Source organism: Rhopilema esculentum, chromosome 4, assembly GCF_057945365.1.
Source record: "Rhopilema esculentum isolate cy_ngs chromosome 4, ASM5794536v1, whole genome shotgun sequence".
Classification (NCBI taxonomy): Eukaryota; Metazoa; Cnidaria; class Scyphozoa; order Rhizostomeae; family Rhizostomatidae; genus Rhopilema; species Rhopilema esculentum.
The window spans coordinates 3613127-3631172 of NC_142818.1; the positions used below are offsets into that span (position 1 = coordinate 3613127).

General features: G+C 36.5%; 1 protein-coding gene across 4 annotated transcripts in view; it reads left to right on the forward strand.

Annotated features, from left to right (window-relative positions):
- The window catches only part of LOC135691025 (FH1/FH2 domain-containing protein 3), a 43381-nt gene that overhangs the window by 13590 nt on the left and 11745 nt on the right, over positions 1-18046 (forward strand). The window contains exons 1-11 of one of the 4 annotated variants that reach the window (XM_065208750.2): positions 1362-1596; positions 1938-2038; positions 2860-2918; positions 9953-10020; positions 12668-12773; positions 14695-14789; positions 15345-15456; positions 15715-15812; positions 16234-16317; positions 16683-16742; positions 17252-17319. In XM_065208750.2, the coding sequence (XP_065064822.2) occupies positions 1432-1596; positions 1938-2038; positions 2860-2918; positions 9953-10020; positions 12668-12773; positions 14695-14789; positions 15345-15456; positions 15715-15812; positions 16234-16317; positions 16683-16742; positions 17252-17319 (1016 nt within the window). In that variant the 5' untranslated portion in view covers positions 1362-1431. The other 3 variants (XM_065208749.2, XM_065208751.2, XM_065208752.2) reach the window with 3 other exon arrangements.

Genomic DNA, 18046 nt, shown 5'->3' on the forward strand with positions numbered 1-18046 from the left:
CACATTCCCCTATTCATAGTGTGTAGTGACCAAAACTTCCAAATCAAACCTTGCGGTAAATTGCAATGAAACACAAGAATAGTGACCCATACGTTTATATCTGCTAGAGGTGTTGACAATGAGGGGGTGTGAGTACCCGCAATCAGTCAACACCTCCCTTACATGACTTGCTAATGACATAATGGCTTGACAGGCTATTATTGTCCTGTCACCGAAAATGTTTTTCTCTCATACACAGTTCCTGGTCCTGGCAATTTTTATCTTCACATTTGGCAAAAACGGATCATAGAATTGGAATCTTCATGTTGAAATTAGTCTGTGCTGAAAATTTCAAGTTGTTTGGACCGTCAGACAGCGAATTAATCCATTTTCAAGATTTAGCTTTTCCTATACATTTCAATGGATATTGTTGCTGTAGTGTCAAATTCCGCTCAAATCGAAAGAAATATCTAAATATTCAAAACAAAGTAACTCGCGACCGAACGGTCCAAACAACATGATTTTTTCAGTATAAACTAATTTGAAGATGAAGACTTCAATTCTGAAGTCCATTTTTGAGAAAGATCAATAGATAGCGAGATACAAAATCAATGACCTCAACGACTACGATGATATACCTATCATATAAAATCATAACTTTGAGTTTTGATATGCTGGGGCGGTGCCAAGATATTCAACGTGAGGTGGGGGTGGGGGGCTCAAGTTGATAGCATTATCTGACTTACAAACTAAATTTTGAAAAATGCACTAAAATGCCCATGCTTTTTGCCGGGACTCAATATGCTAGCATTGGAAAGGCCGACGAAAGGTTGTCTGAGTCCCTAGGTGTGTACGAAAAATAAGATTCCCCTGCGAGAAAAGTGAGCAGAAAATTTTTGCGACCACGCCCTATAGATTAGCTTAAACAACATTTCAAGATATTTCTTGCAGTAATTTTTTGCAATCGTTTAAAACGTTTTACTATTTTTAAGGCATGTTTTTATTACGTTTGATTTATTCCAGACGCCGCCCATGATACATCATTAGAAGAATAAAGGGAAAGGCCCCCCCAATCCTGCTTTTGCCACTCCCCTGTCAAATCTTGAAAACTTTGAGTCCAGTCATACTTCCCCTTTCCCTGCTGCACTGAAGATGAATGGAATGTGACGGGGGTTGTCATTTGTTATAATGTATTAAGAAACATGCAAAGCGAGTTAAACTTTTCTTTGTATACTTTAGGAACAGTTATTCTTGAGCAAATTGGGGGCATTGGCCGGTAAATTAAATGATTAACTTCCTCTACGCAGGCCTTCGTAAAATTTGTAGAGCTCTATCTCGCACAACCACCCCCTGTTGATATTTGTCAAATCACAGCTTAGCGCATGCGTGAAATGTAGGTAGTCGAGGAAAGTATTCGTTTGATTTCAAAGAAGAAATCGACAGGATGAGAACATGGCGCCGTTTGAGTGTAAGGTGCAATACTTGGATGATACCGACCCGTTTAACAGTACGACGTTTCCAGAACCATCGAGGCCACCAACTTATTCGTTCCAGCCAAACATTCCACTTTGCAACCAGATCTCTGGACTACACAAGTTATTGAGGGCACCCCACAATGTACGAAATTGTTTTGGTCGTGTTTTGATTGAAATTCAATCAACTGTCCTTTTGCATACCATCATGGATTGTGCAAATCGAAATTATTCCTTGATAGCACGGAGTTTGTGAAGCCGAGATCAAGAGCTAAATACAGTATTGAGATTTCTCAAGTCTGTTTTAGAAATCCTTAGCATAGCAATGTTTGTTTTCGTATTTTTATGTGTCAGAGTTCAGGACTGGAAGTCGAGAAATATCGCCGAGCTCTGTTCAAGGTTGATGCCAGTTATATTATTAAAGATAGCTGATTTTAGGTAAAAGCTGTTCTGGGATTTAAACTGCAGTTTTATTGTCATACACAGATCGAAGATGTGGCGCTGCAATTATCACATAATTTGGCATACCTCGATCTCGAAAGCACACTTGAGGAACAGACCGACGAATTGGAGGGATTTCGCGACAGGTATTCAAGCAAATATTGTTTGTTCTTGCAATTTTTTCGAAATAATTATGTCTGATCCTCGACCTGTCATCATTATCGTTTAACTATCACTTCATTGCTATTTTTTAACAATCGTTGATACTTCTTGACTGGTTTCATATCTCGTCAAATATTGCTTAAGTTTTGTCTGGAACTGGGTTGCGCTTGCGATTCTTTTAATCCTCTCAATATGTTTATATCCCTGCCAAAGATCTTTCAGATTTTCTCTCATATATTTACACCACTGAAAAACGTTCCTCTTGTGTTGAAATTTGATAGCTTACTTACAGATAGGAGGGGAAGTTGTTGAGAAGAATTTGCTATGATGTCGAAAGGCATGCCTCGCTGATCCGATTGTCTTTTCAATTAGAAAACAATTCTTTTGGATTGAAAGATATCAAAAGGCCAGAGGATTATTCTTTCGAGTTTGTGATTATCACCAATGACTGTTTGAAAATCGTGGTCTTTTTAAATATTTCATCGACCGAGCTTTATGGCTTTAAGATCAGTGGTTTCTGCAAACCAACATACGAAATTCTTTGGTTGAACAGTTTTTTCTCGCCTTCACAGAGCGAGACGAATTTTGCATCTTTCACAATTGCTATGTTTTTCCAGCCATGTATGTTTTCAGTTATTAAATAACGACTGCCGATATAAATATATACTTTCAGGTGAGTATCCTTTGTTTTTATATACGCACAAGACTCACAATAAATTCCATCTGCATGATTGAATTTTATGCTCACCCTTAATGGTTTTTTCTTTAGCCTAGGATTCAGTTCATAGTATTTTTTTATTTGTAGCCGAAAGAACACAATTGTATTACGAACGCAGCTTTCTGTAAGAGTTCATAACATTATTGGTAAGTCATTTCAAAATTTTTAAATTTCTCGATAAGACTCGTTTCATTGATTTTTCTGCAGTTTAAACGGTTAGAACTCCATAAATTCCGATGATACACCATTCCAGGGGTGGGATGCTGTGATCTCGACTGCCCATTATTATCGTAGAATCACTTGATACCACATGAGAAACACCGATTGTTAGATATTTCTTAAAGCTTTTGGACCGTATAATATTATGACAATAATAAACCAATTATAGATTTAAATGCTTTGTTATCTATCGATCATTAGGGAATTTTGAACTAGATATCCAAGGCATATAATGCCATGTGATCAACTCGTGTCTGGTTTGTTTTCACGCTGACTGACGGATGTTCCTAGGAATATTTGCTTGAAAACTGAAAGCTTTGCGACAGCGAAAATCTGTTACCATCATCACCAACGATAAAATTGTGTAAATCTTTATCACCTAATGATCTAATTGGTAGTGCATGTTTGAAACATAATAACAGAAAACGGCCTAAAAATTTGTCTTTAAGTTGCGGTTATTTACCAACACCATCAAGTGTGCGAAATCAGATATTTCCAGAGTAAATCAGCCTCAATTCAAATAACGGAAGTGATGAATTGTACTGTACCTAAAATGTTTTGCAGGATAGGGTAATCCTTTTGTTGAGAAGAGTTAAAAACGCCAAAATTTTACGTAACCCCATGAAAGTGTAAAAACATCAACATCTATTGACAGTAGGGTAATCATCAGCCATGTTTTAATTATTATAAATTATTTACCTACCTGTTCATTATATGGCCCAAAGCAAAGAAAATTTATAAACTTTTTAGAGCCAGCAATGGCATTTCTGTATTGTTTCGTTGTTTTAAACAGCATTTTTGCATTTAGCTGCCCTCAGTATTCAAAACTGGTTCGCAGATCTCAACACTGAAACATAATTAAAGAAATGATTAAACTCACCTGTAAAAAGTATAGATTGATTGCTATGATACATCATTCTAGTGTTTGCTTATGTAGAACCTAAAGCATAGAATTGTACATACAATCTCAACATTTCACCTAAATGTAACCTTTAAGTGTTGAAAAGAAAAAATTGTTTGGCAATTTGGCTAAAGTCAGCTCATAGGATTGACATGCCAGTAGCAAGATTTTTGAATCAGAACAAATGTAAATAAAAATCTTAAAACTTTATTCGGATATGATGTTACCATGAATGGTATAAATGCTACAGCTGTTTGGATTGTGTATTTTTTTCTAATCTATAGGGCCTAACTGGTAGATCTTTTTTTAAATTACTGTTAATTTTCTTTCTGTAACAATATTTTGTCAGAAATTGCTGGATTAAGTTAAGTTCTTGATTTTCGCAGATGCTAGTTAGATCTGCAATAATTCTAAAGATGTACACCTTTAGAAATACGAAGACTCTATGCTTTATTGTGCTGACTTTGATCTCAGCTAGCAAATTTAGTTTCTTTTGTATAGATAGAGTTCAAGTAAAAACCCGTCAGATAGTAAAAATACAAAAATTGATTAAAAATGCCAGAAAAATTGTCATCTTTAGTTAGAAGAGACATGCATATTGTCACCTATCACTTTTGAGACAGCCCTGAAAAGATGATAAAATTTTTACTACAAGAAAAGCCCCTATTATAAGAAAATTTGTTACCAATGTCCAACTATTTTATGCAAAGGTGGAAACTCATTTTATTAGGTTGTGGGGGGAGGGCAAAACCTCTGAAAGCAAGCAAATTTCTATAAAAATGACACAATTTGCCAACAAAACTGCTTATAACGGTGTTTCACCTGGCAATTTAGCAAAATCTAAAGGTGGGGCTCTCACCCCCACACAATTTAATTTCTGTTCCTGGTTTATAAAGGAAATTTCGCACTTGTGTATGCACGAGAAGGCTTGAAATTTCAGAGACAATTTATAGTGAGACATTTAAAGCAAGTTCTTAAGGATCTAGGAAGTTGTTAAATATATTGTTAAATAGAAAATAGGGTTTATCCAATGTTGAAGGTGTTTGAGACATTTTCTCAAGGGGCATATTTTTTTCAGTGCATTTGTGCCACATTTTTGATTGAAATCCAGATCATATGATAGTGTCCATTAATTTAAATTTTAGTTTGTTTTCCTTCATGTGATCCTTGTTATGATTCTTAATTAAGGGCACTTTGCAGTGTGCTATTGAAGGGGGCTACCCTTTTTAAAGGGAGGTTGCAGTTATGAGGAAATTCATCCTGTTGGCTAAGCATGTGTTTTTATCTGATATCTCTAGTAAGCAGGCAATGGGCATGGCTTGATATCTCTAGAAAACGTCACCCTTTTCCCCATCCAAATTATCCTTGTCTCATGAAATGGAGCTAAAGAATACTTGTGCCCGTATTACTCTCGTGTAAAGTGCCTTTGCTACTCTGCAAATCGATAGCCACACATAAATCTATTGATACTGACTCTTATCTTGTTTATGGCGAACGGTAGGAGCTCCTGTCTTAGCATGGACTTGCATTTGCTTTGATTTGGAGACAAATGTCTTACCATATACAAATGGTAGTCAATATTTATTTGTAAGAATTACTTTCACACAAAACCATCCAATCCGTGTAAAGACATGGGCCGTGCTTGCAGTAGCCAATGTTTTGTGTATTTATCGCTTCCTTTGTTGCATTTATTTGTTTTTCCAGTCGCGCGCAACCTCTTTTACTGCTGCAGGGTTTTTGCGCAATTGTTCATTTCTGAATAGCAAAAATGCTTGTTGTTATGCTACGAAGAATCCCTCTGTCTGCCAAGCAGTCGATTCCCATCGTTCACATTATTCATCTCCGTTTTTACAGGCCCACACATTTTTTTCTACGATGAAGCTCAACTGTTTTTCGAGCTTCGTTTCTTCCTTTGATTTCGTAAAAACGATTTAGATATATGACACTTTCAGTGAGAGAAACCAACCGTAATCGTTAGGCGAAGTATTATGAGTTCAAGCAAACATTAAATAAATAGAGTCAAAGAATTCATTTAAATCACAACGAATGTCAAAACAACAATACAGACAGTACCCAGACACATGCTATAATTTCACTATAGATAGTGTCCCTCTTCAGCTATGATATGTGATATACGTATGTTAAGGATTTACGTCCGTTCCATAAATGTGTTTCTATCTTGTTATGAACTGAAGGCATAAATGGGTTTAGCTGAAACCTTTTGAAAGCGAGGGTGGGGCTGTTTAAAGCTCAACCATTCGTTGTATCCGTTGGTCTCAGGCGGCTGATCTACGTGATAAGAACGCATGTTTCGAATGAATTTCTATGTGAACGAATTTCTGTGTAATATATGCTTTGTTTTCTGTCAGTCGTGCAAAGTTCAGCTGCGTCAAAATTCTGAAGTGAGGCTCGAATCTTTCCTCTGATTGCTGTTGACCGTTTGGTGCTATTGTGAATCATCATCTCTTTCCAAATCAAGCGTCAGATGATCTTATTTTCTAAAGGCCCCTGTTATAGTTGCTCTGGCTAAAAGACACAGGGCTATACCCCTCCTCATATTGGTGGGAAAATTATACCTTAAGCCCCCCAAAGAAACTGAATTTTTACCGTGATCCAGTTTAAAGAAACAATAGAGAAAAGTAGAAAAGGTTGAATCATTACATTCCCATCATGCATTAATTTTTTGATATTTTCGATGCTGCCACTTTTCTTCCTTTTATTAACCTGAGAAGGCCTAGCCAAAAGTTCACTTTGAAATACACATTTATTTACTTTTATCAAAACAGGGACATGAATGTAACATACAGTTTGGGGCATAGGAGCTTAGCCCCCTTCTATATGAGGGGCTCAAGCTGTGGCGATTTCAATAGAAATATGGAACTCCCTAAATTCTTAGCTACGAAGGTAAACAGTTTCGAAATGTTGGAATTCAGTAAATCTCAACAAACAACCATAGAATTCTAGAACCTGAAGGCTGATTTACTCTGGCTAAAGCCGGGTTACCTCTGGTGCGATCTGGTCGAATGAGCTTTGAGCATGCGCATGTTTTAATTTCCTCTTTCGACGGAATCCGCGACCATTTGTCGAGTAGTTGCGTCGCGCGAAGAGGCCGACATAAGTGGAAACCGGCTGAGCTTCTTCAAGCCTTAAAAATCATAAATTTTATTTAGGGGGCATTGTCCCCTAAACCATCAATTGTCATGAGAATGCAATCCTTGTGCCAGGCATCCGTTTTTGGCAAAGATTTCCACTAGCTAGATTTATTGTAGTTTCCCGAACCTGCCGATCGAAGATTGCGATTTTTAACAATTTGAAAAAGATTTTCTATGCGCTGAGAGAATATATTTCCCCTTTTTACTAATTTTTTCTAAAAATATTTTGGGCTAATAGCATGGCTCTACCAATATAGTCAACCTGTGCTCGTTTGAGTTTGCAAAATTATCAAACTATTTCAAGTTTTTTCTCAAAAAAATTCTATGCCATTTCCACTTGTTTTATCGTCTTTTTGTTGTGATCGTTATTGATTCTTTTCCTTATTTTATTATGCCATTTTCTTATATTGATCTTTGCGGCAAATGCCTGCCTGCTGTATCCTACAAAAGTGTTTTTATTTTCTTATAAGGCGTGTAGCTAAGACTCTTTTCGTGCAGCCTTGTTTTGGTTCTCAGATTCATCTCGTTTTTGTCCGCATATCCTTTGTTCCTCTGCTGAATATCCTCTTGCTTGGTGTTTTTTCTTTACTGAGGAATAAACTTTGCGGGATCCCCTGCTGGCAAAAAGATATTGCTTTTGACCCTGTGCTAAATCTCGTGGAAAATCAAAATCCACACTCGCTTTTATCATTGATAAATGTGTTTTTCATTAAAATCACTTAGGCAGTAAAAGTCTGCATTGTGATTTAGAAACTGATTAATTTTTACAGAATGTTGGACATTTTGTTTGTTTATCTTGTCTGGGTGGTCCCTTCTTGATACTGGACCTGCAAATGAGCTACCGGTCTTGCAAACGAATCCTTGTAATATACTGATATTCGACCACCATATTTGTGACGGACGGACTGGTCTCTCATCATATCAACCATCCATTGAAAATGAAATGAATTATATTTTTATATCAGTAGAGAAATAAATGATTACCGCTGAACTTTTAACAAGAAGTCTTCAGATGTTTAGCATCGAAATATATTATCATACAGTGGTATTTATGGCGAGTAGCAAGTACGGAAATAGATATTTTATGGTTCGCAATTTTGGGCAGAAATATTTGCACTGGACTGAGCCGGATTTTCCCAAAATTAATCCCTACTATTCAATGTGGAAACATGACAATCAGTGTTATCAGGAATTTTTGGCAGACGCTCCAGAAGTTATGATCTTAACGAAAAGTCCTCTTGTTCTTTTAACTGAGATATGAGCAAAACCTTGGCCTTCGCAGCGAAAGTGGTTGTTACATTGCGCATGCTCAGAAGTACCTTCGCTCAATTAGGCAACCAATCTAGTGGAAACAGAATGCCTTTCCGGAGCGCGCATCTGTTTGCTACGATATTGCCTCGTCATAGATCCTCCTACACAAAAATGTTTACAAATTGAACACGCATTCAAGTTTTTACCTCACCGAGCACATGACAACGATAAGTCCTAGGTTTGGACTAAAAGGTCGAATATTTGAAGCTGCCTGCCAGTCTTGAAACTTTGGAAAGCGCAGTGATTTTAAAACGCATCGTTTCCGTGTAGACGCAGAACTTTGATATGGTTTTGAAAACGTATCCGCGTAGACGTGGCCATAGACAAGGCTAAGATAAGGCACAGACTGTTTCGTTTTGCTTGCACATCCGCACTGGCAAATCGCCTATTGAATTTAATTGCCTTCCTTTTTATCCTCCTCTCAAAGCTTCAATACAATTTTGAATTGTTCAATACTTTTCCGCATTTGTGGCTTGCTTATCTCTTGTTCACTTTTGTCTTTTAATTAGTCTGCTGATCTAACTTGATTGTGAAATTAATCTTTTCTCTCTCTATTTATCAGAAAGGTTTTATAAATTTATAGCTAATGTTAAATGTTTTTCAACTCATCATGTGACACCATCGCGGAATGAGGTCATATTTCTACGCCCCGTAACTGTTGCTACCCTTGACGAGGTTTAATGTTTGATTTATCTATGCAGAATGTTTTTTCTATTCGATCGGCTAGGCCCATATTTCCAAACTTTAACTTCTTCGTCAATCTCAAATACGTTTGGTGATTGGTCGCCAACATAACTTTCTTATCAAAACACAACTATTCATGGCTTAATTCATGGCTTTTGGCGCCTGCGGGAACGTGGTTTAAGGAATATGGATAGCTTTTAGACTTTATTGAAAACTGCATTTAGTGACATTCCGTTTGCTATTCACACCTATTTTGGGCCTTGTTTTGAAATATACTTTCAACTTCTTTGTACTACTTTGGGTCAAGGACCAAAATCTTAGTCTTCAAAATGCTAGTACTCCAGATATTGATATAATGACGACGTTAATTTAGAAATTGTTAAGGAAGTTGACTAACTGGGGGTTCAGCTGGAATAATTATTGCGGTCAAATCTTTTCTACGTTTTCAAACTATCATCCAAAAATACACAATGAAAATAGGAAGAATACGAAAAATTTCACCTCGACTTGAAGTATGGTAATTAAGTCTAATCGGAGCTCAAGAAAGTCATACCATTAACCTTCTTAAAACGTCTGGAAATAAGCACTTGTATATTCAACGTACATACGTTGTGATAGGTCATTCATTGTAGCGTACCCTTTAAGGAAGGGAAGGTCGACTTGTGTATTCTGGTGTGACCAATACCCTTCTTTGGCAAAATGGCTACATATATTGGTTACATGATTCGAACGCGGAAAGGCTGCATAGTAACAGTTATTTCCATTAAATCGAATTGTTGGAACTGGTTTTTTCATAAGATCGCTTTGAAACTATAGTTAACAAACTCTACTCAGACATTATCTACATTTTGCAAAATCTGTACGCATCTGTGGAACATAGAAAACTACAATAATTTATCTATTCTCGTTTCAGCCAAACTTATAAGTGCGACGGGACGAGACCTTCGACGTGCTTTGTTCTCCCTCAAACAAATCTTTCAGGTAAAACAATTTTATTCATTTTTAGAGCACATGTACTCTTCTGTTCAATATTGCTTGGGTTTAATAAGAATATTTAATGACATGACATTATGACTATTCAATCATTCATTAAAGTTTCCATTGAATGGGGAGGGTTGTGTGTAGATATTCCTTCATCGCCTATGTAACCAGACTGACTTAGGGCCTTTTTGTAATTTACCAAAAGGGGGGGGGGGGGGCGGCAAGGTATAAGAGCAAAGGCCGATCAGTTTGCAGAGCGAATTGAAAATTTCTTAAGAGCTACTTTTTGGACAGAAAATTAACACATGATATCATAACATTTATATAACACGATGTCAAGATAACATAACATCAGCAGAATATAAGGAGTTCTTTTTTCTTTTATCTATGTCAATCGAACAAAGATTTAGTACATTATCGTATACAAAATCCTTTCCATCCAATGTTTGAAATAATGATTTTAATCAGTTTCTTAAGTTAACAATGATCAGTAGTATGATTTCATAATTCTTGGTCATCTTCGGGGCCATTTTGTTACAGACGGTTTCTATAAAGAACAATGCTGGTAGGTCAACATGCAGGCGAGACTGGAGTTTTGATTACGAGACTTGACAAGGTGGATAAGTCTCACCTGATTGCTCGTGGATATTTATAATAGATTCACAAAATCCTATTTGCACAAATTCAGTTATTAAATTCAGTTATATAGAGTGGCCGTCAAAACTAACCCAAGCTCCTCTAGTGATTGCGTGTTTCATTTGTTAAAGAAGATGCTTCGGGTTGTACCTCGCATAGCTCTACGTCCTTATTAATATATTATTCCCAACCAATTGCTTTTTCTCTTTGTAAGATCCCACAGATCTAAAATGTATCACGCCTGATAGCATTATTTGAATACTGAAATCGTCAAAGGTTGATAAAGCTCTTAAGATTTCCTTGCGGATACACACTCAAAGGCTTGAATTTAGGAAGGAACCTGAAACCAGATTTTGGTGCTTCTAGACACTGCCCAGGAAAATTGGTCTAAAGTGATTTCCGTAACCCCAACAGAAGAGCGATACTCTTAAATGATAAATTATCAGTGAATTTCGTGCATGATTTGACGATAAACTAAATTGACTGCCGTATAAGGGATTATCCAGAGACTCCTACACTGGCAGATATCTACCTTGAAAAAGTCTGATCGGTTTGATAGACTTTAGGATTGCAACTGTACATTTTCTAGATCAATCTCTGTGAATTTACAACCTGACTGTATGGAGTTACTTCCATTGCTTTTTCATCCACTGAAGTCTTTACAAAATTTTCTTTGCGATATCAGCGTAGATAACCCTCGCCTCCCAACCTTTTTTGCTAGCCACAACAGCACGAAAGGAAAGTTGAGCCCAACAGTAGGCCAACTAGAAAATATCGCTCAGCGGCCTCTGAAGCAGACAATATTTCCGTGATATGTACGTTCTAAAATTCATCTCTCCTAAACGGGACTGACCAAACGCAATTAAGCGACCAATCATCATATCGTTGGATCTTTGTCTCTGTTCCACCGCACTCGATTCCTCGGCACCCCCCCCTCGCCCCCCCCCCCCCCCTCGGCCAATCTCACCCTCCTGTCCAACCGAACTTCGTTCTCCCAATCCCCACCCTCCCTTTTCCCTCTTCTTTTCTCCAAATTGCTCCAAAACTGCTGCTACTTTAGGCAGAAGCTGCCTTGAATAGCCGCGGTGTCCAATGAATATGATTCATTAGAAGGTTTTAGCATTAGAAACAGGATTTAGCAGTTGTGGCTCATCCTGTGACCCACGGCCACTTTCAACGCGTCTTTTGCGGTTGGCATACCTCGTGCCGCTCTTCACCTGCATTACATTAGCAGCCACTTATGGCATTTACAGCCATTTCATATCAATGTGTTGCCTCTTAAGAATTAGCCAACTTATTGATAGGATGAAAGATGCGTTATCGTTAATGGTATGCAAAAGCCGATCACGCCAAGTTTCAAATCGCAATCCACGTTACGTCATATCCCATGAGACTTATTGCCACATAATCATAATGTCTGGTGGCAGTTGCCAGTCGCTGTGTGTCCCCTTTTTCGTTATTCAAAAGAATTAATCAGTGGCTAAACGTCGGTTATGCATGCTAATTATAGCATTGACGGCCTAAGTTAACTAGATTGTGGGTAATCATATCAATTTGAATAATCATGATGATGCTCAATAATTGTACCACAGTGTTAAGCCCATTATGAACCAGTTGCAAAGGACATTTCTTTGCTTATATAGGTATATTAACTATCTTTCTTTTCATGAAACCAAAATATTTTCATTGTTAGAAAATATATATACTGAAAATGATTTTTTGTACCTGTTGATTGAATGATCCAGCCTGTCCTAGCTTAATTAGCTTTCCATGCCATATGTTTGGAGAAATGTGTTGGTTTGTCCATTGCTATTCGTCTGAAGAAGTCAGGCTTCAATCCCCAAAGTTATCCTAATTTTGTTAGACAAAGCATATATTTTGTTTAAAGCTACGTTTACATTCAATCCCAGATTTAATATTTCAATAAGTTTATTTTCTGTTAGCTGGTTATATTGATTAAAACTCCAGGATTAAAACTTTATTTTGAAATTTTCTTGCTTCATTCGTTTAGGATGACAAAGACTTGGTTCACGAATTTGTCACTGCAGATGGACTCAATTGTCTCATCAGTGTTGGCACGGATGCTGACCAAAATTACCAAAATTACATTTTACGAGGTAGGATTCGTTATTCGATTTGTTTCCACATTTTTTTCATCGAAATAATTTTATTTCTGTATTGAAGCTATCCTTGTGGCACAAGATTTTGCTCAACTTGGGTCTCACTGTTTCTACTTCAGTGGTAGATTCAGCTTAACCTCTCCTGCTGGAACTTTTGATAAGTGCTATTTCAACCCCTTTTATAGTAATCTACTTAGGGAACATTATCTCTCCACTTGATGATGAAATTCATACTTAGGGTTTTTAGATACCCATGTCAAACTTCATTGACAAAGTCAAAACTCAAAATGGATTCCAGTCAATTCAAAATAACAGAAATGTATCAAACCGGTGATCTTTTCGCCGAGACGTAAACCCAGATTGCCCCGTGTCTTAACAATCTTAGTATTTTACGAAGCAAACCACAGCTAAACTCGACAAGATTTTGATGGCAATGTAAAGCGTCAAGTCTGGTAGTTAGGAAAGGCCGTTTGGTTCTCATTTGATAAATAAAGAAAATTAGCACTTATCCTTTTTTGTGCAAATGTAGATGGGTCATGGTAAAAAAAGTGAAGAATCCTGGAGACCTGCTTCGATATTCAACCTCTTAAAGATTAAAGAAATGCAGTTTACCCTTTTGACATCTGCATATATTCATGATTACTAATCAATGTTTACAGTCCACAAAAAGCCTTTCAAAAACATTTTGGTCTACTGGGCTGACCCAGTTCTTATCTGTTGAAGGCGATTTTAGGATAATTCCCCCCATTTTCTAGATTGTTGTTTCTATGATTGTTCGGATTTTGAAATCCTCCAATACTTGTGGCCTGTTATTTAATGACTGGCATGCAAGTGTTCATTCGTATCAGGTTTATATCTTTGCGGTGTTCCCTTGAATCTCAAGTCTATTTCGAATATGCAAATCAACAGTTTCCTCGTAAACATATTTTGAGACAAAGCTGAATCTCATCTGATGTCAAGACCTTTTCCTTGTTAAAGGGTTGCATAAATTGAGTGTAAGTCCCTATAATGCCTTCTTTTGTGTGCCCTAAGTAGATATGAGTCTTCTTCCAGCACTATTTGTCGTCAATATCTGTGGAGTTAATCAGGATGAAAGCATCATAAGAGCGTTACAAATGGTGAGGCCGAGTGTTATCGCACACGGAAAGCCACAGTCTGTCTGACGGGGGCGTACTAACACCATATTTTCGATGCTTTGAATTGCACTAGTCACGCTGCTTTTGGTATCCAAATTTTTTGAAAAAACCACAGTTTTCAGAGTTTGCAATGGGTGGCCGCAATTGAGACTCAATAACTTCGTCAGTTTAATGTTTCAAATAATCTTAGAAACATCATCAAAGCTTTTTAGCTCGAAGAAAGCCAGGGTAGTGCCTTTTCAAAAGCGGGGAATGTCTTGCGTTTAGTTAAGTAAGGTTCACCCCTGACTGCTTGGACTTATATCTTGATTTAAGTACCCTATCTGTTTTTTGGCAAGCAGCATACCATCAATTGAACGAAAGAATTTCTTGTGTTGGTTATGATAATGCGGAGGCAATAGTTTTTAATGGTAGGAATGGATTTCCTTTAAATGGTTTGCATAGGGGCCAGTTTTAGTTACTATTCGTCTTTTTAAATTTCTCTTTATCAATTTTTGATGATAATTGCCATTGAAGTTTTATTCCTACTAATAAAGCAACTTAGACGGGGCAATGATGCAGTGTTTTAGCTCATTTTTGCAATTTTTAGAAAAAATGCATAATAGGACGTATTTTTTAATAAACGATGAACTCTATTCGTAAATTTTGATCTAATGCTGTAAATGTCTTAAGTTTCTAGGATGCTTGCTCTTCAAATGAGCGAAAGAAGTTATTTCTCTAAAATTTCATCTGTGCTGTCTGTTAAAGACAAAGTGACTATAAATTGCAACTTATTTCTGCAGCTATTGGTCAAATTATGTTGTATGTTGATGGCATGAATGGAGTTATCCAACATAATGAAACCATTCAGTGGCTTTATCAGTTGCTTTCTTCAAGGGTGAGTCTCACTCTGCTTGAAACTGTTCATTTTTTATTGGTTTTCACTCTCATTATCGGTTAAAAAAGTCCGTTAACCGGTTAGTCTTACAAATATGCAGATATATGGCCTTTATTTTTATGTCTTTGAATTTTTATGTTGTGAATGCTAATTTGCAAAACAAATTCGATTTTTCTCGTCTCAATTCTGAAAAGTTTTGTCATCCTCATTTTGTTGATTCCAGGATGCAAGCAAATTTCAAACCTATTATCAATTTGTATATTCATACTGAAAAATTAAGTTGTAGTGCTGAAGGGTGCTTTTATTTTTTGTTTGGAAACAACCAGTATGAGATACTTTCCTTTTGTTTCAATGTACTTTAATACACTGTCATATCATTTGTTTATTTCATATCAATATATAATTATTCTTGTCTCATACATAATGCCTGGTAAATGACTAATTTCATTTATACAATTTTTTTTAAATTCTGCTCTAATAATTATTTTTGTTCGATACGAAACTTGTCTCAAAATCTGGCATTGCGAGTTGACTTTCAATGTTTACTTTTTGCAGTATCGCCTTGTACAGAAAACGTCGCTCAAGTTATTATTGGTTTTTGTGGAATACACTGAAAGCAATGCGAGACTTGTCTGGGATGCTATTAAAGGTGTTGACACGTCTAGAGGTAAATGAGATTATGCATTTTTTGCCAGATTTTTCATAACTTTACTAATCCACCGTTGACACTTTATTTCGATTGTAACTCTAATTAACTTCAACTATATATGCCAACGAGTGGAATGCTGTTTTCTGTCAAGGTATTTCGCCGTGTACTGTGAATAAGCTACAACCATTTATTGCTAGTGGCTGGATTGCTGTGAATGCATTTTGCCATGAAGATACTTGTTGCCCCTTTTATATTACGATACTCTTTCACTTTTAGAAACCTGTCTTGCGAAAGGGATTCTAGACATCCTTAATGAAACTGACAACTCCACAGATGACGAACTTCTTGAATACGCAATGACTTTAATAAACAAGGTATGTGATGCCTAATTTTCTTACATTGTGCAAGCATTCTGCATAACTCTATCTCCATTGCTTCCCCTATGTGATGACCAATAACTAGTATTTTGTTAGCCACAAAATATACTTTTAATTAAAGGTTTTTATTCTATGAGTAATTAAAGGTCTAAACTAATAATTTTTCTCAATTTTACTGACTCAAGATAGATCAGCTAAACATTTTAATTTCTGCTCCTTAATTTAATCGTTTTATGATTTAACGAGACTTAAAACCAAAGTGGTTCGTATTGTTTGAAGGCTGTCTTTTAGATACGAAAGTTTTCAACGAGGTCAAAAAATGATTAAAGACTACAACTTTGCAACCAGAACGAACGAACGTAAATTGTTAGGCTTGGTCTAAAGACACGATCAAACTTGAAAATTTTCTTCTCGTTAGATTTTGTACGGCACACCCGACCAGAAGACATTTTACGATATTACAGATACTTTAGAAGAAGAAGGAATGGAGGCGATTGTTCAGGTGAATATTTCGCATCATATTTTAATGTTTGAGATTTTATATATTAACAATGATACGAACAAAGAATTGGAAATAAGATGAATTGATATATTCGCAGCCATTGTATGAATCATAAACTTCTTTGGTTGAATCATAAAAATTTCTTGAGTTGAATCGACATATTCACAGCCATTGTATGGAGAAAAAGAGCCTCGCTGACACTCCTTATTATCAGCCTCGTTTTGTTATCAATCTCTCTATCATGTAAAAAGTAGTTTACAGTAAAACTCACGACGAAATTAGGCTTCTTATCCTACTTGAAGCTTCATCCTCGTCATTCGGCATGTATGTTTGAGAATTAAAACTATTTTTTTATCCTTAACCAGAAATTCAGAAACAGAACGCCAAAGAACAAAAATCTGTTTGAGCAGTGTGATATTTACGAAGTGAGTGTTTTGTTCTTGAACTGTACCTTTCGTAAAGGCTGCCAATAAATCTGTTACTTTATTTTTGTTGTTTATTTATATTAACTTGGAAATAATGTTTTTTACCAACACCGACCTACCTATTGATGAATAATTAAGTAAGCTGTGCTGTAAGGTTGTTTTTGTGTAAATTATGATATGTAGTTATTTGATATGTAGAATTGTTAATAATTGAACCTCTTCCTTTTTGATCAACGTAAATGGTTCCTGCCTGCGTTTCGAACACCAGAATTCAAACATCGATTTCAGTGCAAGATTTGACTGGCAGTCTCTTCCCAAACCATTGATCATCAATTGTGTATTCAGACCCAAATATTTGTTTATCACTGAGACCAGCTGTGATTCGCCTTTAGCGAAGCAAATCCCTGAGGTAAACATATATTAAAGATCATAACCTAATGTCTGCAGCAACTAAAATGGTGGAGAGGATTCGCAAATATTTCTCTAATAAATCTTTCTTTAATCACAAGGCATCACTAAAAGCCGAAGATGGGGACGAGACCTTCAGTGAACTCAGTATGGGATCGAGTAGCATCAGGTATTCCTTTTAGCCTAGTTGATATATATTATGGAAGGTAATCCATGTGGCTGCGCAGTTGTGTCTTTTTCGAAACAAGCACTAATTTTGCAAATATTCAGCCTGTTTGGATGGGACTAGTATCTCCAATGGTTTCCATATCTCCGATAGACATTTTTTAATCTTTTTTTCTCGGTATGCTGCAATATGTGACCCATAGCAAAATTTCGTGTGATGGCATTGCCAGTCGCCTTTAATGAAACAACTATTATTTTCGTTATGTTATAAGAATGCCTATAACATTTATTTGTTCCGGGAATTCACCACTAGGTTAATATCGTCAAGATATTGCTTGTAAGTCTAGGCTATTAACGGATGGAATATCCAGAAATACCAAAGAAACATTTGTATCTATAACCTCAAGTCGTAAGGTATCATGTGTCAGCGTAAAAGAGAATAATTATTTTTTGGTTCTTGGTTTTGGTTTAAATTAAGCATTTATTTATGGCTCAGTTCCTCTTTTCGAAACCACAGTTAAGTAATAGGTTTGCCACGAAGATTTGATTTCTTCAAATATGCGATTCTTGAATCTCCAAATGGCTAAGCTGTAAGGAATTTTTTTTGATTACACAACACGATATGCGTTGACGGCAAAAGACATCGAGACTCAGCTACAGACACAGTGGCTTGTCAAGAATATTTTCGAAATTTGTATATTTTCACAGAGGGTCATGTTGGCTTCACAGTG